Genomic DNA, 22,924 nt, shown 5'->3' on the forward strand with positions numbered 1-22,924 from the left:
ATTCCGGCCAGAGCGATTTGCAGAAAAAATAAATAAAATACAGGCAGCAAAGCTCCAAGATTGTTAACCCAATTACATGCTACCAACTCAATATGACACAGCACATCACCTCAGCAAGATCCCCACGAATATACAGAACATGAGCTCTGTAGTATCCTCTCTTTCCCAGATAAGTGAATGGTGCCAGACAGAGCACATCTATACAAGGAGGCACTGCTAAATCCATCAGGTTCTGATAGTCAATTTCAGCACTTAGAGCTCGGAGCACAGCTGTGTTTTTTTCATCTGTCCTGTAACCCCAGAAGTGTCCAACTTCTACCACCTGCAAGTATAAAAATTAGACAATAACAGATTTCATATTATTCTTCCTATATATAAATACAAACCCTGTCTCAGCAAAATACTGGAAAACACTCCTACTCCTGACACAACAGTTCACACACAATGCCAACAATGTAGTAAAGAATTTGTGTCTCATAATTTAGGTTTTTTTGAAAATGTTTATTTTCTGCACTACTGCAACACAGTTTTCATCTAAACAGATTCTGAGATAAGCATTACTAAAATACAGGGACAGGTTTCATTTTCCTAAACCAAGTTAACATACAGAAAATACAAGATTGACTAGACAGGTGCAGAGATTTGGTGCATCTTTTTTGATTAGTTACAGAACACCAGTCAGCTAAGTGTGCCACCCATCAGCAGTGTCATTGCTCTGATGAGCCATACCTTAGGGAGCTGGTGAGCATATACACCTATTTAAATCTTATTAAATAAAGCAAGTCATCTTTTGAAATGTCTATTCAGACTTTATACTGAATGCTTGTGATAAAAACCAATCTTTATTTACAATCATTAAAGCTCACATATTAAAACAGAAGTAGCATAGACAGCCAGGAGATTGCAATGGGTCTGATCAAATTTATTAACATTTTTCATCCAAGAGATTTAACTGACTAAAAGGAGGAAAATATTCTTTTCTCCACTTGCAAAACATGCCACTACTAACAAGAGCTGTTTTAATACTTTATCATTTCCCCCAGCTCAGTGGTTTGAACGTTTTTTTAAATTTCTATTTCAGCAGCATACATATTGCTATTACTCTAGCAATACTAATGAAGATGATTAGCAAAACTAATGAAAATGACAGCTAACACAAAATTTAAAAATCTCAGTTTCAGATTCCAGAAATATTTGTATATACATAGAATTTTCCCCTAATACACTTCTATGCTGGAATTTTTTTTCTGAATGAGCATACCCTACTATTAATTAATCTCATTCCTCAAATGTACATTTTCTGAAGAAAACTGGCTTAATAACCAAGTAAATGGCCCAAGTATATTCTGATTTTCATTTTTATAGTTTACAGAAGTATTTTACCTCTTCCATTAATCCTCTTTACATTTATGTCTACTTCCAACTAATATATACTGCCAGCAAATCCCACAAATTTTGTGAAGTGCAAACATGTGAGTACTGTTTAACAAAGAACTACTAAAAATAAGAAAAAGAATATTCCCCACGCCTCTTACAGACACCTCTGCACTAAAAACATTATCAGTACCCAATTTTTTAACATAAGCTTGTGAGATATTAATCTCTGCTGAGCTATCTAGGTACAAATTATTAGATATGACCTACTTATATATAACATTCCTACCTCTGTTACCCTGATGGACAGAAAACGACTTGGGATCATCTTTGACATTTGTAAATCACCAAAAAAGATTTTCACAGGCTCCACTGTCTGCTTCTGACAATCCACATTTACTCTAAAATGGAATGAAGATGCTAAATACTTCACTCACAAGGGAAAACTCAAGAGGATGAATTCTTTTGCTTTCATCTGCTTCCCAAGGTATCCCCCAGGGCACATTTAGGTACTTAATGACTTTTATTCAGAAATAAATTAATTCAATTAGAATGGAAAATGACTACAAAGAACCAAATTACTGCAGAATAACTTTTCAACTGCAATATAACCAAACACAGAAAGATACATACCAGGGCACAACTCTGCCAGCACTTTATTAGAAATTGAAAAAAATTAGGGTTAAGTAGTGAGGCTTTCTGTGATGGCATTTTCTTCCAAGCCTATTTTTTAAAAACACAGTATACAAAACTAGAAACATAAATTCAGCAAATTTTATATATATATATGAAAATAAAATATTCCTTTTACTTGACAAAAGATAAGAACTTTTAAGTCTTTCCTCCTAGGACTCTTCAGTTCCTCAAGAGCCAATTTTTACCAAGATTTTAAGTGCTATTTTGGGCAGAGTGAAGGTGCTAAAATATTTTAATAAAAGCTAAGTGCAATCAACTGGAAGTAAGAGACTCACCTGTACTTCAACCTTCTCAGTTCACTCCTGCCTTCCTATTCTAGATTTCTTATTTTAAAATTCTGAAATTGCTGCAGACTAATCAGGAGCTAGGCAGAATGCCTTTTTATCACATTACTTGTATGACCTGAAGCTCAGAAGCACAGCATAGAATAACACTGCAGCAAACATGCCAGATTTTCTGAGCAAAAGCAGGTGTGGACCAAAGAGACTCAATACATTGCATTTCTCAGCATTATTTCCTATTATGTTGTAACACCTCATGCCCTTATGTTCTCCCACTTTTGTTAAGCTCTGTCTCTCTCCTTTTCTTTTTTGTCCCTAAATGCTACTCCTTATTTACTTTGGTTATTGCAAGCCCCACATTGTCTCTGTCAGGAACAGAAATAACTGTGTACATCCCTATTTTCATATGTCAAAGGAAAATGGACTAGAACTTTGGGGGTGGGGGGAAGGATGACTGCATAGTTGAATTCTCTTTATCTATAAAGAAATATTTAAAACAATCACCTTATTTCTAGCCCTGCAAAAACATTCTGCTTAGACAAAGTTTAATCTGTTTCTTGAACCTAACATTTTTTTCCCTTGGTGACACTTCCAAGGAAATTCCCACCAAATGCAGAAAACCTCATTTTGCTGCCAAGAAACACATTTTATATATGCAATACAATTACCTTAGAAATTCCAAACCTACAGCTCCTGCACCTTGCACTTGTCTTCTGATATCCTCTGGATGATGAACACACAGCTCAAAAGGAATCTTCAGCTGTGACATCTTGACTGCCAGGTACACTTCAGGGAGAACCTTAAAAACCTCCTTTGGATTACGGGAGAACTCCACAAAAGCCCTGTTTACAAAAAAAAAGAAAAAGAAAATAACTTTTTTCTCCTTGTCTTTATCTTACCAGGTGAGCAAACAGTAAAAGGTAGGTTCCTCACAGGCTCTGCCTACTGCTTTTATGTACCTTAAAACTTTTATTATCATGATGGTGATAAGAAAACTTTGTAATATTATCACCAGCACATGCTAAATTTAATGCAAATAGGATGTGAAAATATATGTGAGTAAGGAAGGCATTAAAGGTTGGAAAAGGAGTAAGAAGGGTTACATGAGGCAGTCACAGGCTGAAATTAGATTATCAGCTCAAAAAAGCCATCAGACTGTACAAATGAGCTAAATTCAGCATAGCAGACAGAAATAAATACAGACAGATGAGTTGCAATTAAGGTCCACTGTCAGAAAACAGAAGAGACAAACCAGAAGGCTCTACCTCAGCTAGCTTATCCAATGTTATTTCAATCAATGTACATCAGACTTCAAAACCACCTTTTTAGCTCTAACTGAAACATTGAAAGTAAGTTACTGATTCCAAAGAGAGAAGAAATTAACTAAATTTGTCAGGACATCACTGCAAAAGAAACTGATTACAGGATTTGTAACTGAGAACATAAGGCAGGATATTTTATTTTACTCACCTTGAACCATTGTAGGAAATAGATTTTACCTGCCCACACTGTCTAAGCAGTGACTGCAACTGTTTATGGTATATATATCCATAGGGAGGAATGTTCTTTAGCTGTAAAGAAAAACATGTTGAATTTGGATACCCTCAATTGCTTTAATGCATTTTCAAGTTCACCTAGATAGCTTTCTCCTTCACCTGAGCTGCAAAGAATATGTACAACCTGAACTCCAACAAATTCCAAAGTGCCAGATACTACAGAACATTCAAGAATCCCAAAAGACAATAAAAAGCCCTGTTTTGCTGCTTAATAATGCCCTACTACTTCAAACCCAGTAGATAAACTATAAATGAAGCAAATTAATTTGTAATTATATATATTAATCTGATACTTGTTACAAAAAGCTGTCTAGTGTCTCTTGATTTTGCTTGTAACAGAAAAGACTGGAATGCTATGATTCTTTTTCCACCACAGGGAACTCTATCCTGTACAGTATGCACAGCCTGGGAAGCTGAAGGACCTACAGCTCCTGCATATCCTGGCAGTCCTATCTCATACTGAATGACTGAGCTATGCTGGGACAGCTTGCACAAGTGGGAAGCTCTCTCTATGGATATAAACCTCTTAGGGATGGCAAAGAGCAATCTCCTCATCTTCCTTTTGTAGAGGTGTAACTCCAGTGTAAGGTTTCACAACTATTAACATCCAACTACAGTCACATGTCCATTTCACTAACTTTTTCTTAATAGTATCTAATGACATCTTGATTTAATACAGAATCATGAACTCCTAAGTAGCAAGTTCAAACTTTGAGACTTTAAACTATTTTTTCAGAGCTTATGCAACTGTCTACTCTTTTCTTTGGCTCTTTCAACTTGAGACAGGAAAAAACAGATTATTTTTTCACCATGTTCCTATGCCTTGAAGTTAGTTACAGCACTAAGATCAGCTGCTGGTCAAAACCATGGTCTAGGTTAGACTGCAGAAACTGCCTCAAGGGAAGATAATTCAGAGAGACCAGAGAGTGGGAGGTTTAATTGTCTTTTATATCTTCAGCACACCATTAGGAGCAGTATATGGCTGTAAGAATCCCTCCAGGTGAGAGCCTGAGGAACTTGCAGCATTTGTGCCCAAGATGATCATTTACACTGATGAAGACACAGCAGCTACTTCTTCCAAGGTAACAAGCAGCTGATGTAAGAGCACATCAAGAATTAAATATATTAAAAGTAAGCAGCTATTTAAATCTACCAATTTAATATTAATCAATGCTGCTGTGGCAAGACTAGTCTTTATTCCACAAGACTGAGTCTATTGTGATATTTTGCTTCAATACCCTTAAATAGTATAGAGCACAAAAAAATCCCTTATCAACAAGATTTTCTGACTCTCTCTCCTTTTCATCTATTGTCTCTTGTGACAGTAAAGCCTATTCTCTGAGGCTTGTTGGTAGATTTGGTTTCTTTAAGCACAGGTCATGGCTATTTTACAGTGTAATACCTACTTCAGATACACCAAACATGTTCTTAGTTTAGACTGCACAATTTTTCAAAATCAACACAGCCATTTTAAATTTCCACATATGCAATCAGCTGAAAAGCAATTTTAGAAGATAACAAAACCCAGTGTAACACCTGAGTAACCTTAAAGCACATATGCTATGCACTAACAAGCAGGAGATTACAAAAAAAGTAACACTGAAGTTGCAAGACTACATTAACCTAAGTACTCAGTAAAAAGTACCCTTAATAGTTCTGTTCTATTTTTCCAGATTCTTTTTAGTTTGATGAAAGTTGTTTGTGCAAGACTAGCAATCAAATGCATAGAGGCAGTTCTCAGGAATTCTTTGAAAATTGCCCACCTACACAATGTTTATTGTATTGAAAGAAAGGAAGGTGGGACAGACCAAGCAAGGATCAGAGTGGGTAATTATTTCTCTCCTTGCCCAAGTCAGAACAGAACTTGAAAATAGCACCCATTTCTGTAACTTGATTCTTAATTTAGTCATTCATCTGAACATACCATTACAGTGGTTTTTGGATCCTTGCCAGCAAGGTCTTTCATGGCAATTTCTCCATTACATTTTCCAAAAGTACAGTAGTTTGGATAGAAAGCACCAGCTATTACCACCTGAAAGCAAGAAAATACTTTGTGACACACAGCAGATTGTATTCAGTTTCTTGAAATGAGATACACTGGCAATATATAGAGACACCAATAGATCTTAATATTAATATTTTTTCCTGTCTCTGTTCAGGAATTACCAGAACTGGAGACTAAACACAAATTCACACAAATTCTTAAAAATATTTTTTTCTGAAAAGAGTTCAATTTCTAGAACAATTCTGCAACATTAATGCTTTTGTATGCAGACCTGCTCTATTCTATTGGTTGAAAACTGCAATTGTAAGTTCTGATTTCAAGAGCCTAAATTTAAATAAATTCACACAAAATAGCTACAGGTAAATTGTTCAGTTTTCAGGCTGTATCTTAAAATGTTCAACAATTCAGCTCCAAGAAGCTCACTGCTTACACAGTTAAACCAACTGCCACTGAAATGATGAATAGGTCTGTGAAAATAAAAGCACTGCTAATCAGCCCAAATAAGACAAGTAATTTAATTCAAAATTCAACAAAGTTAAAATAGCTAGACATAGAATTCCCTACACCCCCTCCCCACTAACTAACCAAGCCAGTGTTCAAATAAAACACCTCAGAAAAGGGATAATATAATTTTCCATTAACTAACATTAGCTGTCCTTCTGCATTGCCAATACACTGCCAAAAAAGTTGCTTTTTTCTACCCAAAATTGCTACATTTACATGGAATTTTGGAAAACTAGTGTAATGCTAGTTCATCAATATTAAGAATTGAAAATCATGAAAACTGATATGAAGATTCAACTGCAATTTTTGTAACTAGCATCTCTTTATGGCAGTAAAGCATTACCTGCAAGATGAAGCGTTGTTTGCACACATATTCCTGGTCCAGAGGAGATGGCTGAGCTTTAACATGCATGTTAAATGCACTCACTCTCTTTTTCAAGTTGTGAAATAACTCTGCCACCTGAAATTTGATCTCTAGGTTACATTTATAATGGATCAAACCCAGCCACAAACTGAAATAAAATCTTTTGGTAAAGTCTGAAATAACTGAGCAAACTCCCTTCCCTTTTCAGGTGACTGGTAAGCATTTCACCAATATACTGCTCAGCACCTTTATGTAGGAAAATAATTCCAGTACTGTGACTCAAGCAGTCTTCCCAAAATCTCCTTATAAAGAACAACTCTGTATTCACAAGGCCTATCATGCATACATGATACACAACAAAATTAGGAAAAGAACTGAATTAACCTTTTACAAGATGATTTCTCTATTTAAATCATTTCAGGTTTGTAACTTAGGAGGTAAAAATCTTGCTAACAACCTGGAATTCTGCACCCAACTGCAGCAGTGACCATGCTGCACCCTCAGTTTAGCAGACAACTCTGATTACTGTGAGAGAGATCAAACTTATGCCCTCCAGCAGAACATATTTCAGCTTTTTCAATCCTCAAGCATTTCCCACAAACTCCCACAAGCAACCACTGGTCCTCCACCCACAGAGAGTGAATGCCTTCACTCTCCCAAACCATTCTGGAGCAGATGTACAAAGCCCTGTCCACACAGATTTTTTGTAGCTACACTTTCCTTTCAGCTGCTGGCAGTTCTAACACACTACCAGAACAACCACTGCCAGAAAGGAATCCCTGGGACTGACTCAGTTCTGCAAACTCACTTCCACACAAGGGATTATGAAATTAGGATCTTTAGGTGCAGCAAATAAAAGCCCCCAGATCTTACTAAGTGTTAAGTGAAGGTGACCATTCTAAACTCATATAATATTATATCACACACAACCTCTTCCAGCATTATCTGAAACTGAGAGGCTGCCATGTGAGACTGATCATTCCACTGTCCAGTTTTACAAAATCTGCTTTTATCTCCTTTTTTTTTGTTGTTATAAAGTCATAAAACTATTGCCATTTCTTATCCAGATGGCTGCTCACTATCAAATTCCACTTTTGTTTCCTGTGCTATTTGAACACAGGCCCCTCATTGTTCATGCCAAATGTATGAACTGGTGAAATAATGACCAAGGCCATTCTGCTGATCAATTATTCAGGAATCTTATTTATTTTCCCCTCAATATATCCCATTAAGCTTAAAGCCCACTGTGATGCTGAGTTTTCATTAATTGCTGTAGCAATGTTAGCAACAAAGCCCCACAGACTCTCAAGTCCAGGCCTCACTACATAACTGCATTTGCTTAGAGTCTTCCCAACCAAAAAACAGAAGTTATTTAACAACAGACAGCAGTCACACCAGAACCAGTGATCTGAGAAACCTATAAAATTCGCAAATAATACTGCAGGTTTCTTAAAAAATATTAAAAATTTGTTTAAAAGTTAGTAATTTAACCACTCTGCTTATCCTAACAAAATTCCTTTCAACTAAATTCATAGTTCATTTTAAGAAAATATGCATCTATATATATTGATAGATATCTAACACAGTAGGTTTACCCAAAATTTTAACATTTACAGATAATGAGGAAAGTTAAGTCCTTCTGCTTATAAAAACTACTACCTATTTAATCTTACCTCTTTGATCTTGTTTATATGAACACAATTAGATCGACCCCACTCAAGCTCTTCCTGAAAAAGAAAGTTAGAACTTTTTTCTTCTACTGCTAGTAAACTTTATCTCACATTCTTCTGCGTGGACACAAATAATAGTTGCATATAGCAAAAGAAGAATTCAACCACATTTCACAGCTTTGCATTCATACTAAGTGTTATGACAAGCATGAAAATGTAAGACAGTTATGTGTTTGACTAAAACCATATTTTGTTTATCACCAATGCAGCTGTGGGTCATCTAACCTTCCCATTATCAACACACAAGTCCAACTGCTCTGTGCTGCTACTAAAAAATCTACTTTAACATTCACACCTAGAGAATCACAGGAATGCTGCTGTTGGGGAAAACCTCCAAGATCCTCAAGCCCAACCATGAACCCAGCACTGCTGTGTCCAGAACTAAGCCATGTCCCCAAGTGCCACACCCACAAGGCATTTGAAGAAATCCATGGACAGTGACTCCACCACTTCCCCAGCAATTTGCTGCATGTTTTCAGTGAAAAAAAAATTTCCTAATTCCCATCTAAACCTCTCCTGCTACAACTTGAGGCCATTTTCTCTGCTTCTCTCACTTTGAACAAGAGGCCAACCCCCAACTCAACATAACAGGCAGTTGTAGAGCAATAAAGTTTTATTGCTCTACAATATTGCCTCTACTGCCTCTTTTCAGGCAGTTGTAGAGCAATAAAGTCTCCCCTGAGCCCCCTTTCTTCAGACTAAAAACTCCCAGTTCCCTCAACAGGTCCCCACCCTGGAGATTTGTGCTCCAGACCCTTCACAGCCCCACTGCCCTTCTCTGGACATGCTCCAGTGTCCTCCAGTATTTTCTACACAGGACTCAAGGTGTGTCCTCACCAGTGCCAAGTACAGGGGGAAAAAAAAATCATTGCCCTGGTCCTGCTGGCAACATGACTGCTGATACAAGCCAGGATGCCACTGGATTTCCTGACAATCTGGAAACACTTAAAAAAAACTCAGAACTTCTTTCTCTGTATGCAGTTCTTTATCAGACATCCTGGCTACTTGTAACTCAGTCTATGTTATGCACTGGTGATCATAAAATATACTAAACTCTGAAAGAACAAGGGCAATAAAAAAGGTTTTATCTCGTACACACAATAGAAGGACTGGAGGCAGTTACTGAGGGCATGCCACTGGTTTTTGTGACTGATGCACTTAAACATCTTCCATCTTTCAGGGGTTTCTGAGGGCACAGAATCTGTGTATGTAAAAAAACAGAGATACTTATGCACAATAAAAGTATTTCTTTCAACTACAGCTCAATTTCCCTTTTTAGGTTGGATTTCAAACCCTCTGGCCACTGTTCATTCATCTGTGGAAGGAGCTAACATAGGGGATTGTCTTCAAGTAACTCTGCACTGGATTCAAATGCTCTTTTCTCTCAAAGCCTAGCCTATTTATGTATGAAAAGTCATAATTATTATAAATAAACATTGCTAGCAAAACCTTCTTCCTTTTCATATTTACTATGAAAAAAATACTCCAGCACTTACGTCACCAACCTTGAACAAAGAAGAAAAAGTTTAACTAACCTTGGGATTTCTCAGCTTCCCTTTTTCTTTGCAGGCCTGCCATGCCTAAGGAAAAAATGGTGTAGTATTCAGATACAAAATGTAATGCTTTACTAATAATTATTACAAATATTAACATGGCATTTAAAACTACAAACTTTTTTTTTATATCAACACTGAAGGTAATTTTTTAACAACAGGCTGTCCACCTGGCTTTATGAGAGGAAATGGGTGGAGTGTTAAAGCACATACAACCACAAATTATTAGAACAACTGTATGCTGTAATCTGACACTGTAAAAAAGCAGATTACTTTCAAAACCATTTCTCTTTCTTCTTGCTTTGGGACAAAAGCAGTGAAATGACTGATTCAGGTAAGTTCTGATGCAAATGCCTCCCAGAAAACAGGGCTGGAAGAAAAATTAAAATACTGATTATATTAATGAAAATTACTTCATTATTAGGCAGCTTATGACAGATGCCTGCAGAATCCATTTCTAGTTTGACAGCAAGTCACCTCAGAATACAATAATCCAGTTTACTGGGGACACTGAACACATGCAAGGTTGAACAGCCAGACTGCATTTCCCTACCCTGACAGAAAAGAAGGAATCTAATCAGAACCAAGGAGTTTGGAAACAAACTTTCCTGAACTTACCTGTTCTTTTCTGATACTCAGCCATTCAAAACAAAGCTTTCACATCACTCACACAAAGAGATATTTCACTGGAAGCTCTGTCTGAATGTTCCTGTTTATTCTCCAGGACAACATACTGTTTTATAGAAACAGCATCTTCAGATGAACAGGTGATAACTACCAGGTGACACAAGGGAAATATGTAACAGGATATAGGGAATTCAGAAAACATTATTTTTGAGCCTCAGGATTAGTGGATACATGTGCCATACATGCTCCTGTGTGCTTCAAAAAATTCTAACAGCAGAGTAGAAAAAAACCAAGTCAGTCTTGACCAAAGGGCAACATGCTCAAAATAAGAATAAATGAATAAATTAAATCAGCAGCTGAAGATTTTAGACTCTCCAGAAGATTACAAAACACACCAGAGCATGCATTATAAAAAATGTTGGAATTTGAATAGCAAGTTCTTCGAGCAGAAGCCTTTGCTGTGATGTACAAGCTCTGCCTCTACCTGGAGGAACTGACCCCTGTCCATGGTACTTAGCCACCAAACAGCCAAGAATACCAAAAAATAACATTTGCACAAAACCATCCCAAACCCAAAGCTAAGAAATTTGGAGAAAGGTCACCAAACTCATTCTGTACTAGAATTTACCAGTCGAAACTGTCCTTGGTTAAAAACAATCTACAAACATCACCACATCTCTGGCATTTCATTTTTGGTTATTAGAGTAGAGACAATTGAAACTTTACACAATTGGACCAAGACTGCAAAAAACATCAATATGTAGCTATCAGTTATGTGAAGTTTTTAACAACTGCTAAGTAAAAATCCTGCACTGATCCTACAAAAGTGAGAACCTTCATGCCAGTCTATCAGATTTCACTGTAATCTAAACTGGAACTAAAGACTTACCCTAAATGCATTCAGAATTGCAATACAGTCACTCCTACTGTTCCCAGCAAAAAACATTTTTTTCCTGTCAATATGAACAAAACACTATTAGCAACAATATGTTTCTCAAATATTGCATGTATTACACAGCTGACTAACACTCTCCATGTCTTTAATAAACATGATCAATACACTTTTTGTAAATACTTGTTCTTATTCACGTCTCCTCGCTGAAGGAGATGAGCAGGATAATAAGAAGTAATTGTCCTTGATATTTAAAGAACCATTTTAATAGACACTGCCACATGAAAAAGGCAAAGCTGAAGAACCAGGCCTTGTGCTCAGCAGATGGTGAGTTAGGCTCTGTGATTTATGTTCCCAAATAAATAGATTCCAGTGTCAGCTACTTGGAAAAGCTTCTTTTTGCACTGTTTGGCATTTTAACAGAAAATCAGACACATGAGATGGAAAATTATATTAAGCAATCAACTCTGCCCTCTGCTCTCAAATGCAGTTAGAAAGTTATGAAACATCTGGGGCACTACCTGTACGCATCAACATGCTTTTTGAAAGGTACTGCAAAAAAATTCCGCGAAGACAGTGCTGCAGCTACAAGAAAAACAAATCAAAATTAAAACCTGCAACTTATCTGGTTCTAGAGAAATGTCTCACATGTTTTCTTTTGGTTACCTATAATAAGGCATTCCTCTAAGCAACCAAAGACATGCCCAAGGACTATCAATTTTCCAAGATGCAGGTCCAGTGGCAACTGTGTCAATACCGTTCCTAAGAAAGTCAGCTCACCATCATGCAGATCTTCTTCTGTTTGCAGAGAGGTTGTAAGTGCTCCAAGCTAGAGAAATTAAAATGTATTCACTTCTAAAAGGTGACTAAGTACACAGAAGACAATTTTTAAAACCTGGCACTTTGGAAACCAAAGCTGCTACATATACTGGATATAAAGGCAAGCTACAAATGATGCAAGTATTTATTTCTTATGCACTTTAGAAAAGAAAAAAGTTTAATGTGATGAAGATTCTCCCTTATTTTTTAATTGAAAATCAAAATCACTATCCTCCTTGTACAGGTGAGAAGGATATCTTCAGGCTGACCTCTATAAATCATATATTTTAAGAGTCTGATTTTTTACTTATTCATAAACCATGTTACAATACCTACAATAGTACAGCACAAAACAATACTTAGAAAGGTTTTTTTGGTCTATTTCTCTGTTCTTTCTCACCACAGATGCTAGTCCTCAAAGAGTATCATTACTCCCAGATGAAATTACAATCATGCTTTAAAGATGTAACTACAGGAATTCTGCTAAAAAGGATGGAAACCTAACAACAGACCAAGGCGTGAGAGACTCTCTGGACACAGTTTATATCTGAGGCTCCAGTTAAGAATGCTACTACCTTAAATACAAAGAAAACCAATTCTGCAGTACATTCCTATTACCTTGATTTTAACAACATTAAAAGGAAGCCTACCTCCTTCAGCTGAAGTATTGTACGTTCAATGTCACCTACACTGGGTGGAGAGAGAGCTGTTGCCAGCAAGGCTTTTGGTTTCCCCATATCAAGCTTCTTTAATTTTAAGACAGTAGATCCTAATGGACAATGCTGAAGGGAAGACAAGATTATTGTTACTCTCTCCTCATGGGAAGTGTGACAAAGTGTTTTATATGAAAAAGTAAGTTTACAATTTAGCAAAATCTGCAGTTAATTGTGTACAACAAGGGTTGGTTTTCTTTTGAGTGGATTATTTATTTCTAATCCACATCAATTTTACTGCTATAATTTATCTCCTTCTATAAGAAAACTATGTGGAACGATCTTTGTCAAATAGTTATCAAGTTGAATTCTAGTCATTCCTATTAGTTATTAGTAACTATTCCAATCATCTTCAGAGAAAGTAAAGAAAAGTTTCTCTGCTGTGACTATGTGCATTCAAGAAAACCTAATCCTCAACCCAAAAGCCTTACCAGCATCTCAGGTTCTGACTTCTCTGGAATACAGTCTGCCCAGAAGTCCTTGCGTATGAGCCTGTAACAGTAGCCTTTGGAAACACGTCCAGCACGACCTTCACATACAAGAACAAATCACCAATCTGTAAATTGCACAAGTTTTTTCCAAACCCATCCATCTACAAACCCTCTGGGCAGCTAAGCAGCACACGACAGCTGATGCTGCAGGCTGAGCAGTGTTCTGCTCTCTTGCAGCAGACAGGCCCAGAGGACACAGGAGGGTAGGACAAAACATTTTGCTTTTATAGGAGCAGTAACGAACAAAAGAATTACATAACTATTTCATTCAAATACTCTTTCACCTTACTACCCTCATATCAACAGCCATTTTTCTCAGTTGAGCAGGCATTTCCTATTTGATTCTATAGCTAGAAAATCATCTTCAATATAAACAACTTCTAAGCTACAATGATAAACAGCAAAATATCTTTATGATCTACTATTTACAGAAAATACAATGACTCAGAAGTCTATCTTCACAAATCCAAACACCATTCACTTTAACCAACTAAATGGTACACTCCACTAGTGTCCCACAGAATGGGACACATTTTTCAGGCCACATTTTTAAGTTGCATGCACAAGCCCAAGCCTTCTACACAGAATGCTACTTCTCCTGGTTGTTGTGACCTTTGCTGACCTGGAACCAAATGGAAATCAATCTGTATATTGGTGTTCAGGGGTTCACAGTGAGGCCTTGAAAGGGTGCGGCTATTGCTGTGGCTTCTGTAAGAAGCTGCTGGAAACCTCCCCCATATCTGACAGTGCAAGGGTGTGAGCAACAAGCAGCAGCAGAGAGAATGTGAGATGAACCAACTGCAATCCCCAATTTCCAGCCCTGGGTACCACTAGGGCAGAGAAGGCAGAGAAACTGGAGTGAGTCCAAGACTGGGAAGGACTGGAGGAAAGCTGTTTAAGATTTGGCTTTATTTCTCATTACCCAAGACTGATTTGTTTGGTAATAAAATGAAAGTAATTTCCCCAGGCTGAGTCTGTTTTGCCTGTGATGGCAATTGCGAAGTGATCTCCCTGTCTTCATCTCAAACCCTGAGACTTCTGGCATCATTTTTCTTTTGTCCAGTTGAGGAGATGGGAGTGATAGAGCAGCTTTGGTGGGCATCTGGCACCCAGCCGTAATCGTAAAGACCTCATAATACTTAAAAATTACAGTATTTTTAGATCTGAAGATATCACTGCTATTAATTTCTTTAGTATTCTTTTTGACTGAAACTAAAAAGATTTTGATATTTAAGAGGACTGTCTTAATAGAAGAGACAATATGGAATCTTATTTATCCTTGTGCTATGAACATTGGTGTAACCTAGAAACACTGCTGTGGTTATTTCAAGTCATTAATAATGACATATACACATGAAAGTTCCTTTTACTGCTGCAGCTCACAAGCAGTCCATAAATACATAGCAGCACATATCCCCCCTATTCAGAAATGATCTGTGATAGAAAAATTGCTATTAAAGAATCCATGGTCTATGAATTTTAATACTTTTCAGTAAGATACAAAACACTCCTCTGCAAATATACTTTAGGGAAAAAAATAATTCACACAGAGTTGTTTAATCCCATTTTTATGCCCTGACATGTTAAATACTTATCAAGTATTAATGGCCAAAATAATCTGTTCTTTTTACTATTAATACAAGAAAAAGCAACAAAGAATTGTTCATGAAGGTCAGCTTCTAAAATTCCTTTGCATTATCTACTGTCATCTTACCTTTTCTTTGATTGCAGTTTGTCTTAGATGCCCAGCAAAGCCTCAAATTTTGGTAATTAGTTTCCTTATCGCAAAACAAAATTTTAGTCAAGCAGAAATCTATCACTGCAAGTAAGAAAAAAAATCCTCATGGCAGTAGGAAGAAATACACCAGAATAATTTGTATTACCAGAAAAGTCTGAATAACTTGAGTAGCAATAAAAAGAACATCAGGTTTATAAACAATCAGACCCAAGATATTCTGAATACGAAACAAATTGGTAACAGATCTTACTATAAAAATAATAAATCACTGTAGATGACAATCATTAAAAAGCAATCATTTCTGCATTTAGAAACTCCATATGAAAATTTGCTTAAACTGATGCAATTATTTCAAAACATAGTCAGAATGTGATTAAAAATCTTAACTTGTGACATGAGGTCTGGCTCTGCTTGCTGCTGCATTTAAAATAACCCCTTAGTGAAGACTTAAACCAACCTCCCACTCAGTAGCTCTATTTATTCATATACTGAGATTTCTCTGTTGTGAAAGAAATAATTCAACATGCCAACAGCACTGCTTTGAACAGTGACATATCCTGGAGACCAAACCTAGCACAATTATGGCAAACCTTACAAACACAGTGTATAGAGAACTACAGGATTTAGACAACTTACCATACTTAACATCAGGAACTGTTACAGAGCTCTCAGCTACATTGGTAGCTAGAATAACCTGAGTTTTGAAACAAAAAATGAGCAAGGAATGGATAAACAAAAAATTACTTGCATTAATGTTTCTACATGAAAAATCCAAGTTGCTATGAAGAAATATAAATGTAATGGCAACACAGCATTTCTACTCTGCACAGTAAAAAAAGCAATTCCATGCAAGGACAACACAAAACCCCTTGTATTTTCTTGTTCTGAACTCAAAAAAGCATAATAATGTAGTGGGGCTTTGGGACAGTGTAGAGGAAGAATGGAAATAGCTCCTTGCGCCTTTGCCATAAGGAAAGATCACATTATTGTGTGATCAATAATAATCAGCAGCAATAATCTCTTAGTAACAGCAGATGGAGAAAACCAAGGCAGCAGTGCCAACGTGGGGCACAAAGTGTGACACTCTCCCATACTGGGGCACTGCTCTGCTATCCAGTGCCACCAGCAGCACTCCCCTGTCGTGCAGGTGCAGGAATCAACATGCACAAACCATTCTGAAGGATAAAAACAGCAGCAGGCAATGGTTTAAGGGTAACTTCCTCAAGTTAATGCATCTCTCTTGAGGTCTGCACAACAGTTAAAAAACCAGCTTGGTAAAAAAGGCCATCAGTTTACACACTGAAAAACTGAAGTGCTTTGTCCTTATAAAAAGGTTTGAGTTAGAACAGCTAATATTACTTAAAGACATTATTATTTGCTATTACTACTCTAGCAAAAGGTTTCAAATACTTTAAAAAAAGTAATGATTTAAAAATATTTACTTTTCTGTAGCCAGGAACCGTAGCTGAAAATACTTTACTTTGCTCCTCCAATGTTGCACATGCATGAAGTGGGTACACTTGCCACCTAAGAAAAATATATTCATGAAATATTTACTGATGCAAGAATATTAAAGTTGATCACACTTCTGTGCTAAACCCTATTATGCACTTAAATCTCATACAGCTGAAAGACTCATATTCGGGTTTAACTGAATTGAAACAAATGTGGTCTAACTTACCTTTGATATTTATCTGAGAGGCATGAGTGCATGTATCTTATTTCACCCAAACCTAAGGAAAAAGTAATCATGAATTAAATTTCATTTAGTCATCAGGAACAATTAAAAAACATCTACCTCAACTATTAACTGCCATTATTACCTCTTTTTTACCATACAATAAAATGGTAGAAGAATTAAACAGCAAATATAATAATAAATCTCTGAAAACCAGTGAGTCAATTTTTGAATAACCATTTGGCATGAATTTTACACTTAATAAAGATATAAAGGCCATTTGACAACATTCCATTATTAGTCCTTGTTTCAGTTTCTTACAACTGACAACACATGCTGAATATCTGTCTGGTTCAGGCTAAAAAGGGTTATTTCAGCCAAAACAAGTTCTTTCAAAGAGCAGGGCATAGGTAAAAAAAAAAAAAAACACAAACCTATTTCTGTCTTAGCCATCTCACCTTTGGCCATTCCAGTGCCCATTTTCTGGGGCATGTATTTCACATCTCCAGGAGAACTCTTATGACTAAGGGAATTTTTTCTATTTCCCTGAATACCTCCACAGATGAACCTTTCTGAGAAGCTTAGTTTACTTCTTATTGAGACTTCAATTCCAAATGCCCCATTTTCAAAAACCTGTCCCACAGTGGACTTCCATGGAGATTGTTTTTAAAATTAAAAACAACCAAAGGAAGTTTGATTCATGTTTGGCAGAGCAGACTCTGCATCATCACTGTAAACAGTAATTATTAATCAGTCCAGTAATTACTGACTAGACACAGCAGGCACTATCTGCTGACCAGTTTCAGAAGAAACAAGAGCTGATTGACCATGACACCTACAGAACACAAGGATCCCACCAGGAGACAAAGGTCTCAGAATGAAATGGGAACCAGTAACACAAACCTGTTTGGCAAACATAAAAGGAAAGTAAGGAGAAGTGCAGAAGAAAATATGCAGAGAAAATGAGATCAACACCAGCAGAACAGATAAAATTAGATCATTTGGAACATATTCATGCATGTATGTAAAAATTACAGTTTAACAAGGTACTTTGAATCACCTGTTACCTACAGAGAGGCAAGTTCTGGAACCAAAGAAGAGTGAGTACTGAAGAATACTTACCTACAAAGAATCAGACTTGGTAGCATTACCAAAAAAAATTAAGCAATGAACAAGACAGGCAATTACAGAAGAAAACATGGCATCCTACTTGAGACAGCTGCAGCTCCTTTTGGAATCAGATTCTGCCCCATCATTGAGTTCCATGAAGACAGTGGGCAAAAATCACTTAACAGCATCCTCAGCACTGCACTGCTCTTTCTGGCTGCTGCTGCACACTCAACTTCACAAGCCAGTGGGAGTGTTATTTTTAAGGTTCAAAATGCTATGCAATCATTAGCACTCACAAAAAACCAAAGCATCTCAAATCAGCATCCTCAATGTGGATGTTAAATGTGTAAAAATAACCCAGAGCTCTGCCTCAGCTGCTGTGCTGCAAACTGAGGGCTTGCCTCCCCTTTTCTCCAGTTCTGTATAAAACATTTGTGAGGAAAATTTCAAGGGGTGTTTGATAATCCTGTGTTCAGGATCAATCTTGACTATCCAGTTTAAAACCAGACAAGGTCAAACACTGAACAAATAAAACAAAAACCTGAGTGCACCAGCTTATTACTGCATGGGTTTTCACAAATTTACCAAATGTATTTAAACAAAATGAAAAAACAAAAAGCCCAAAACAAAACAAAAAAAAAAAAACCAAAAAAACCAAACCAAAAATCAACCAAACAAAACAAACCAACTCAAGGTGAAAGATAAAGATTTAGAATTTGAAAATGCTAAGGAGTAATTCCAGACTGAAAGGAAGCCTCAGAGGGGCTGAGAAAGCCTGAAAACACACCAGACAAACACCAATATCAACAGGCCAGAGGTCTCCCTGATATGGTCTCCCAACCTTATTAATCACAAACTGGAATGGGCATCACACTGACACAATGAAGAAGTTCCTTCTACACATTAATTTTATAGTGAAGGTAATTCCAAGAAAGGCAGCTCTAATGCCTTTTAGCTAGTGGGGAACACTCTCCAAGGAAAGCTAAAGCTGCTCTGCAAGTGCAGTTTATCTTTCAGCTGGTGAGCTGGGCCTCCAGCCCCAGCCCTGGCATGCCTATTCCTAAGCTCAACACAGCAGGGAGATGACATTCATGAACATTTTACACGTTTAAAATGTAAATTAGAAAGTCCTGGTAGGGACAGACTTCACTGTGTCCAAGGGACAGCTGCCCTGGACTTCAATGTGACTCTCCACTTGAACACAACCAAATCTTTTCCAAGTTTTCAATTAACAAATGTTCAGCCCATAAAGTAAAAGAACACTTGAAACCTCCAGGTAACAGATTCATGATGTTCAGGAAAACTACTCTGCAGGCTAGTTACACTGCCTCTAAAATCCAGCCAGTGAGTTTAACTAAGAATGGCAGTCAAAACCAAAGCCTACAACAACTTCTGTGCCAGACAACTTAGGTTTTACTCTTCACAGAAGACTACATGTACAGCCAGTTTTCTGATCAATAATCTCTGTCATCATGTGTACTTTTGAGCATGCCAATCACACCAACCAATGTACAAGGAAAGAAAAATGGGAATTTGAGCTTTTACAACAATTTAAGTGAAGACCACACTATATGCAGATAAGGAAACACCTCTAAAAGAATCCTAGGAGCTTCATACAATAATTAATAATTGCACTAAAAAATTTAGTAACTGCATTTCTGTAGTTTAACTACAGAATTAAATTTTATTATTTTTAAAATACATAACACCTTAATTTTTGACTCACAGCTTTTCCAATTATTGCCACAATTAAACCAGTTTTCAAGAAAAAAATGCCCAAAGAGACTTCATTTAAGTATGTGTTTAATAAATCCCTGGAAGAAGTGCCAGCAGAAAGCTCATTAGATGAAAAATAACAAAAAAGAAAGTTATTAAGACATATACTTGCCTGGTAAAAACACGAGCACACTGCCACGTTCCAATGTACCACTGAAATTCTCCTTCTCCCTAACAAGAAAACACAGCTTCATTAGTTTTCAAGTCTGAATCTACCTCATTACCCCAAGTTATTTTATTCTGGAAGAACAAGCAGAAGTGCACACTTTTTGTAACATGCATTATTTAAACTTCCTGAAGAAATTTTAACCATTATTTGCAACTATGCTTTCTGAAAAAATGCAAGATATAAACACTAGAACCAGAGCAATAAATTTAGTGTTTTTCTTCAAAACTATGACAAGACAGAAACTTTCTCATTCCACAATGAAAATAATCAGAATTAGGTTACTTAACACACAGTGATAGACAAAAATGGTAGAAGTAACTTTATTACATTTTCAGATGTAATATTACATCTTCAGATACTAAACATCAATTTACAAAACACAGAGCAGCAAAATCCATCATTTACTTATTTCACATGACATTAAGGCATTTAAACAGCCAGTGAAAATTAATGCCTAGCTTTTATCCTGATCCTATAATTTCCCATGAAATAATGTATGTTTTATGTTACACTATAAAACAGTATCATTTATATTTATATAATTCTTGATCTAAGTACTCCTCAGCTCTGGTCTACAGTAAAGAATGTATTTTCCATATGACATGGCTGCCCTGTATAGTCACTCATGCTCCAGGGTATGAAGTGCACTTTAGGAACACTGGGTACAAATCAAACAAATATGTAAAATAAGGGCAGAGAGGCAAGTAAAAATTAACTTTCCACTAATAACTATGGGCTCTGCTGTTGCTTAATTAGCTTCTCATTTCCCCAAGAGCCACTGATTCCAGATCTTGAACTGCATCTTACCCATTGCTCCTCTTTTCCAGCTCATCAAATGACTGAATCAGAGCCACTGCCACTTGATACATTTTCTGTTCTATCACTGGCTGCCCAAGGCTCTGACGATGAAACTGTTTGGAGAAACAGGCAATGAGGGTAACACAGTATAACTGGCTACAAGACTGTAGCTCACACATGTCTTTCAATTTCTCAAGTGCTTGCAATTCAAACTGATCCAGTACAGAAGAAGTAACTTCATCTGATGCACTCATTACCTTCTAAATAGACTTTTTCTTCAAGCACCCTACAATTTTAATGCTGAAGAAATACTTCTGATATTTACCTACTTGGTAAATAAGCTTGCTAGCTTGGTGCTAGCAGCACCAGCCCACCCTCCATTCATTTGCAGAACATGTTCCTTACCCTGAAGTGTCAAGCACATGGGAACTGATCAGAACTCATGGGAACAGGATGACAGGGAGGAATTTGTGTAGGGAAGGCAGAGTGCTTCTCACAGCTGCTATTACACAGAGCTCTCTACCTGCCTGCACATAAACCGTGTTCCTCTTTCTCCTTTAAATTGTTTTTGTATTTAATGGGTTTTGTGGTTTTGGTCACACCCTGTCAAAGAATTACTGTTCTGTTGTACTCAACAGAACCATGGTGATTTTGTCTACACTGTTTTCCAGCATTCTGTAAAAACTCAAGGCTTTGGTATTTAAGAACACAAACCATCAAGTCTTCAGAGCAAAGACAGTAACTTAATCACTTTTCAGTTTTATGCTTAATGAACTAGACCTGCTATGAAGGAGGTCTATAGCATTACATGTTTTTCTCTTGCAGGGAAAATGGCTTTTGCTCACCTTTCATTCTCAGAGTTTCTCCTCACTCTAGTGCAAACTCCTTACTGAACCAAGTGTTTCAGAGAGCTAAAATCACAGATCACTTAACTATCTAAACTATTAAAATGAAATTAGTAATTTTTCTACCAGTTTCCCATGGTGAAGGAGCTCATAACAATCACAAAAGCACAGCTCCTAGCACCAATCTGGAAACACTGATTTACATCAGCATTTGCTACTGCAACTTCAGTCCTCAGCTCGATTAACCCAGGAGAAACCTTAAAAATACTTGACTGTTTTGTTCAAAATGATTTTTGCCCTAATATATGTGAAAAATCTAAACAAGTTCTTGTCTGGGCTGCTCCAACATAAGATTTTTTGGTTTATATTATCTCTACTTAAATAAGCGCCAAATTTGTCTTTTCAATTTTGCTACTGACTGTACCTTTAGTATTCCCTAACAGGACAAGGCTTCCACATCACTCCTAATAAAAGGTAACAATGTGACAAACAGCAAATCCAAACCCCAGTCAGACCTGACTGAAATAATACAACATAATCAGAACAGCTTTTGACAGCAGCTCACTACCTTCCACCAGCACTCTGACTCTAGTTGCATGGACATGGAGTTTTTACCTTTGCAAGCCAAAAATAGGTTGCATTTTTGCATTTTGCTTCATTTCTTAAATTTGCATTTCATATCTCTACCACTCTCCAGAACAAAAGGCAAATATTTACACATCCAGCTTTAAAATTGCTTATAGATAGAGCCTTCATGCATTTTTCATGAACCTGTGTTTCGATGATTCCTTGGGGCTTAGAGGTCGCTGGTATGACAAAGTCATTATTCTGTTAAGCATCCAGAACAACCTGTTTACCAAGCTCATTACACCACAAGAAAAATAAACTAGTTTTTTGTAAGCCCATGCTCACAAATTAAGCAGCACACCTATAAATGACCCAGTATGTTGGCAAGGGTAAGCCAGTGCTACAGTGAAAAATGTTTCTCCCTTATTTTTATTCTTTCTTACAAATGAAGTAATTCAAGTAGAAAGCTTTATCTTTGATTCAGCTAGATGTCTGTCTAGCCACAGCAGAGGGCTGACTGCAAACATGCATATAGAAGAAAAAATAATGACTGGCATTTTTGTTCATCTTCCAAATCACAACAGTATCAATGAACTGACAAATTATTCAAGTCAAAACTACCCAAAAAATTTTTATTT

General features: G+C 36.8%; 1 protein-coding gene across 1 annotated transcript in view; it reads right to left on the bottom strand.

Annotated features, from left to right (window-relative positions):
• Window positions 1-22,924, bottom strand: part of TDRD9 (tudor domain containing 9) — a 61,975-nt gene that overhangs the window by 11,266 nt on the left and 27,785 nt on the right. The window contains exons 8-26 of the mRNA XM_071426332.1: window positions 20,884-20,987; window positions 20,020-20,078; window positions 17,025-17,076; window positions 16,786-16,870; window positions 15,980-16,037; window positions 15,320-15,424; window positions 13,546-13,643; window positions 13,052-13,183; window positions 12,249-12,411; window positions 12,104-12,167; window positions 11,580-11,643; window positions 10,046-10,090; window positions 8,454-8,507; window positions 6,760-6,876; window positions 5,832-5,939; window positions 3,822-3,922; window positions 3,020-3,193; window positions 1,664-1,775; window positions 110-322 (exon numbers count right to left, since the gene is read on the bottom strand). Coding sequence (XP_071282433.1) covers window positions 110-322; window positions 1,664-1,775; window positions 3,020-3,193; window positions 3,822-3,922; window positions 5,832-5,939; window positions 6,760-6,876; window positions 8,454-8,507; window positions 10,046-10,090; window positions 11,580-11,643; window positions 12,104-12,167; window positions 12,249-12,411; window positions 13,052-13,183; window positions 13,546-13,643; window positions 15,320-15,424; window positions 15,980-16,037; window positions 16,786-16,870; window positions 17,025-17,076; window positions 20,020-20,078; window positions 20,884-20,987 — 1,908 coding nt within the window. The remainder of the gene's footprint in view (window positions 1-109; window positions 323-1,663; window positions 1,776-3,019; window positions 3,194-3,821; window positions 3,923-5,831; window positions 5,940-6,759; window positions 6,877-8,453; window positions 8,508-10,045; window positions 10,091-11,579; window positions 11,644-12,103; window positions 12,168-12,248; window positions 12,412-13,051; window positions 13,184-13,545; window positions 13,644-15,319; window positions 15,425-15,979; window positions 16,038-16,785; window positions 16,871-17,024; window positions 17,077-20,019; window positions 20,079-20,883; window positions 20,988-22,924) is intronic.

This window comes from Agelaius tricolor, unplaced genomic scaffold (genome assembly GCF_023055355.1).
Source record: "Agelaius tricolor isolate 1412-34295 unplaced genomic scaffold, bAgeTri1.0.p SCAF_5, whole genome shotgun sequence".
Lineage (NCBI taxonomy): Eukaryota > Metazoa > Chordata > Aves > Passeriformes > Icteridae > Agelaius > Agelaius tricolor.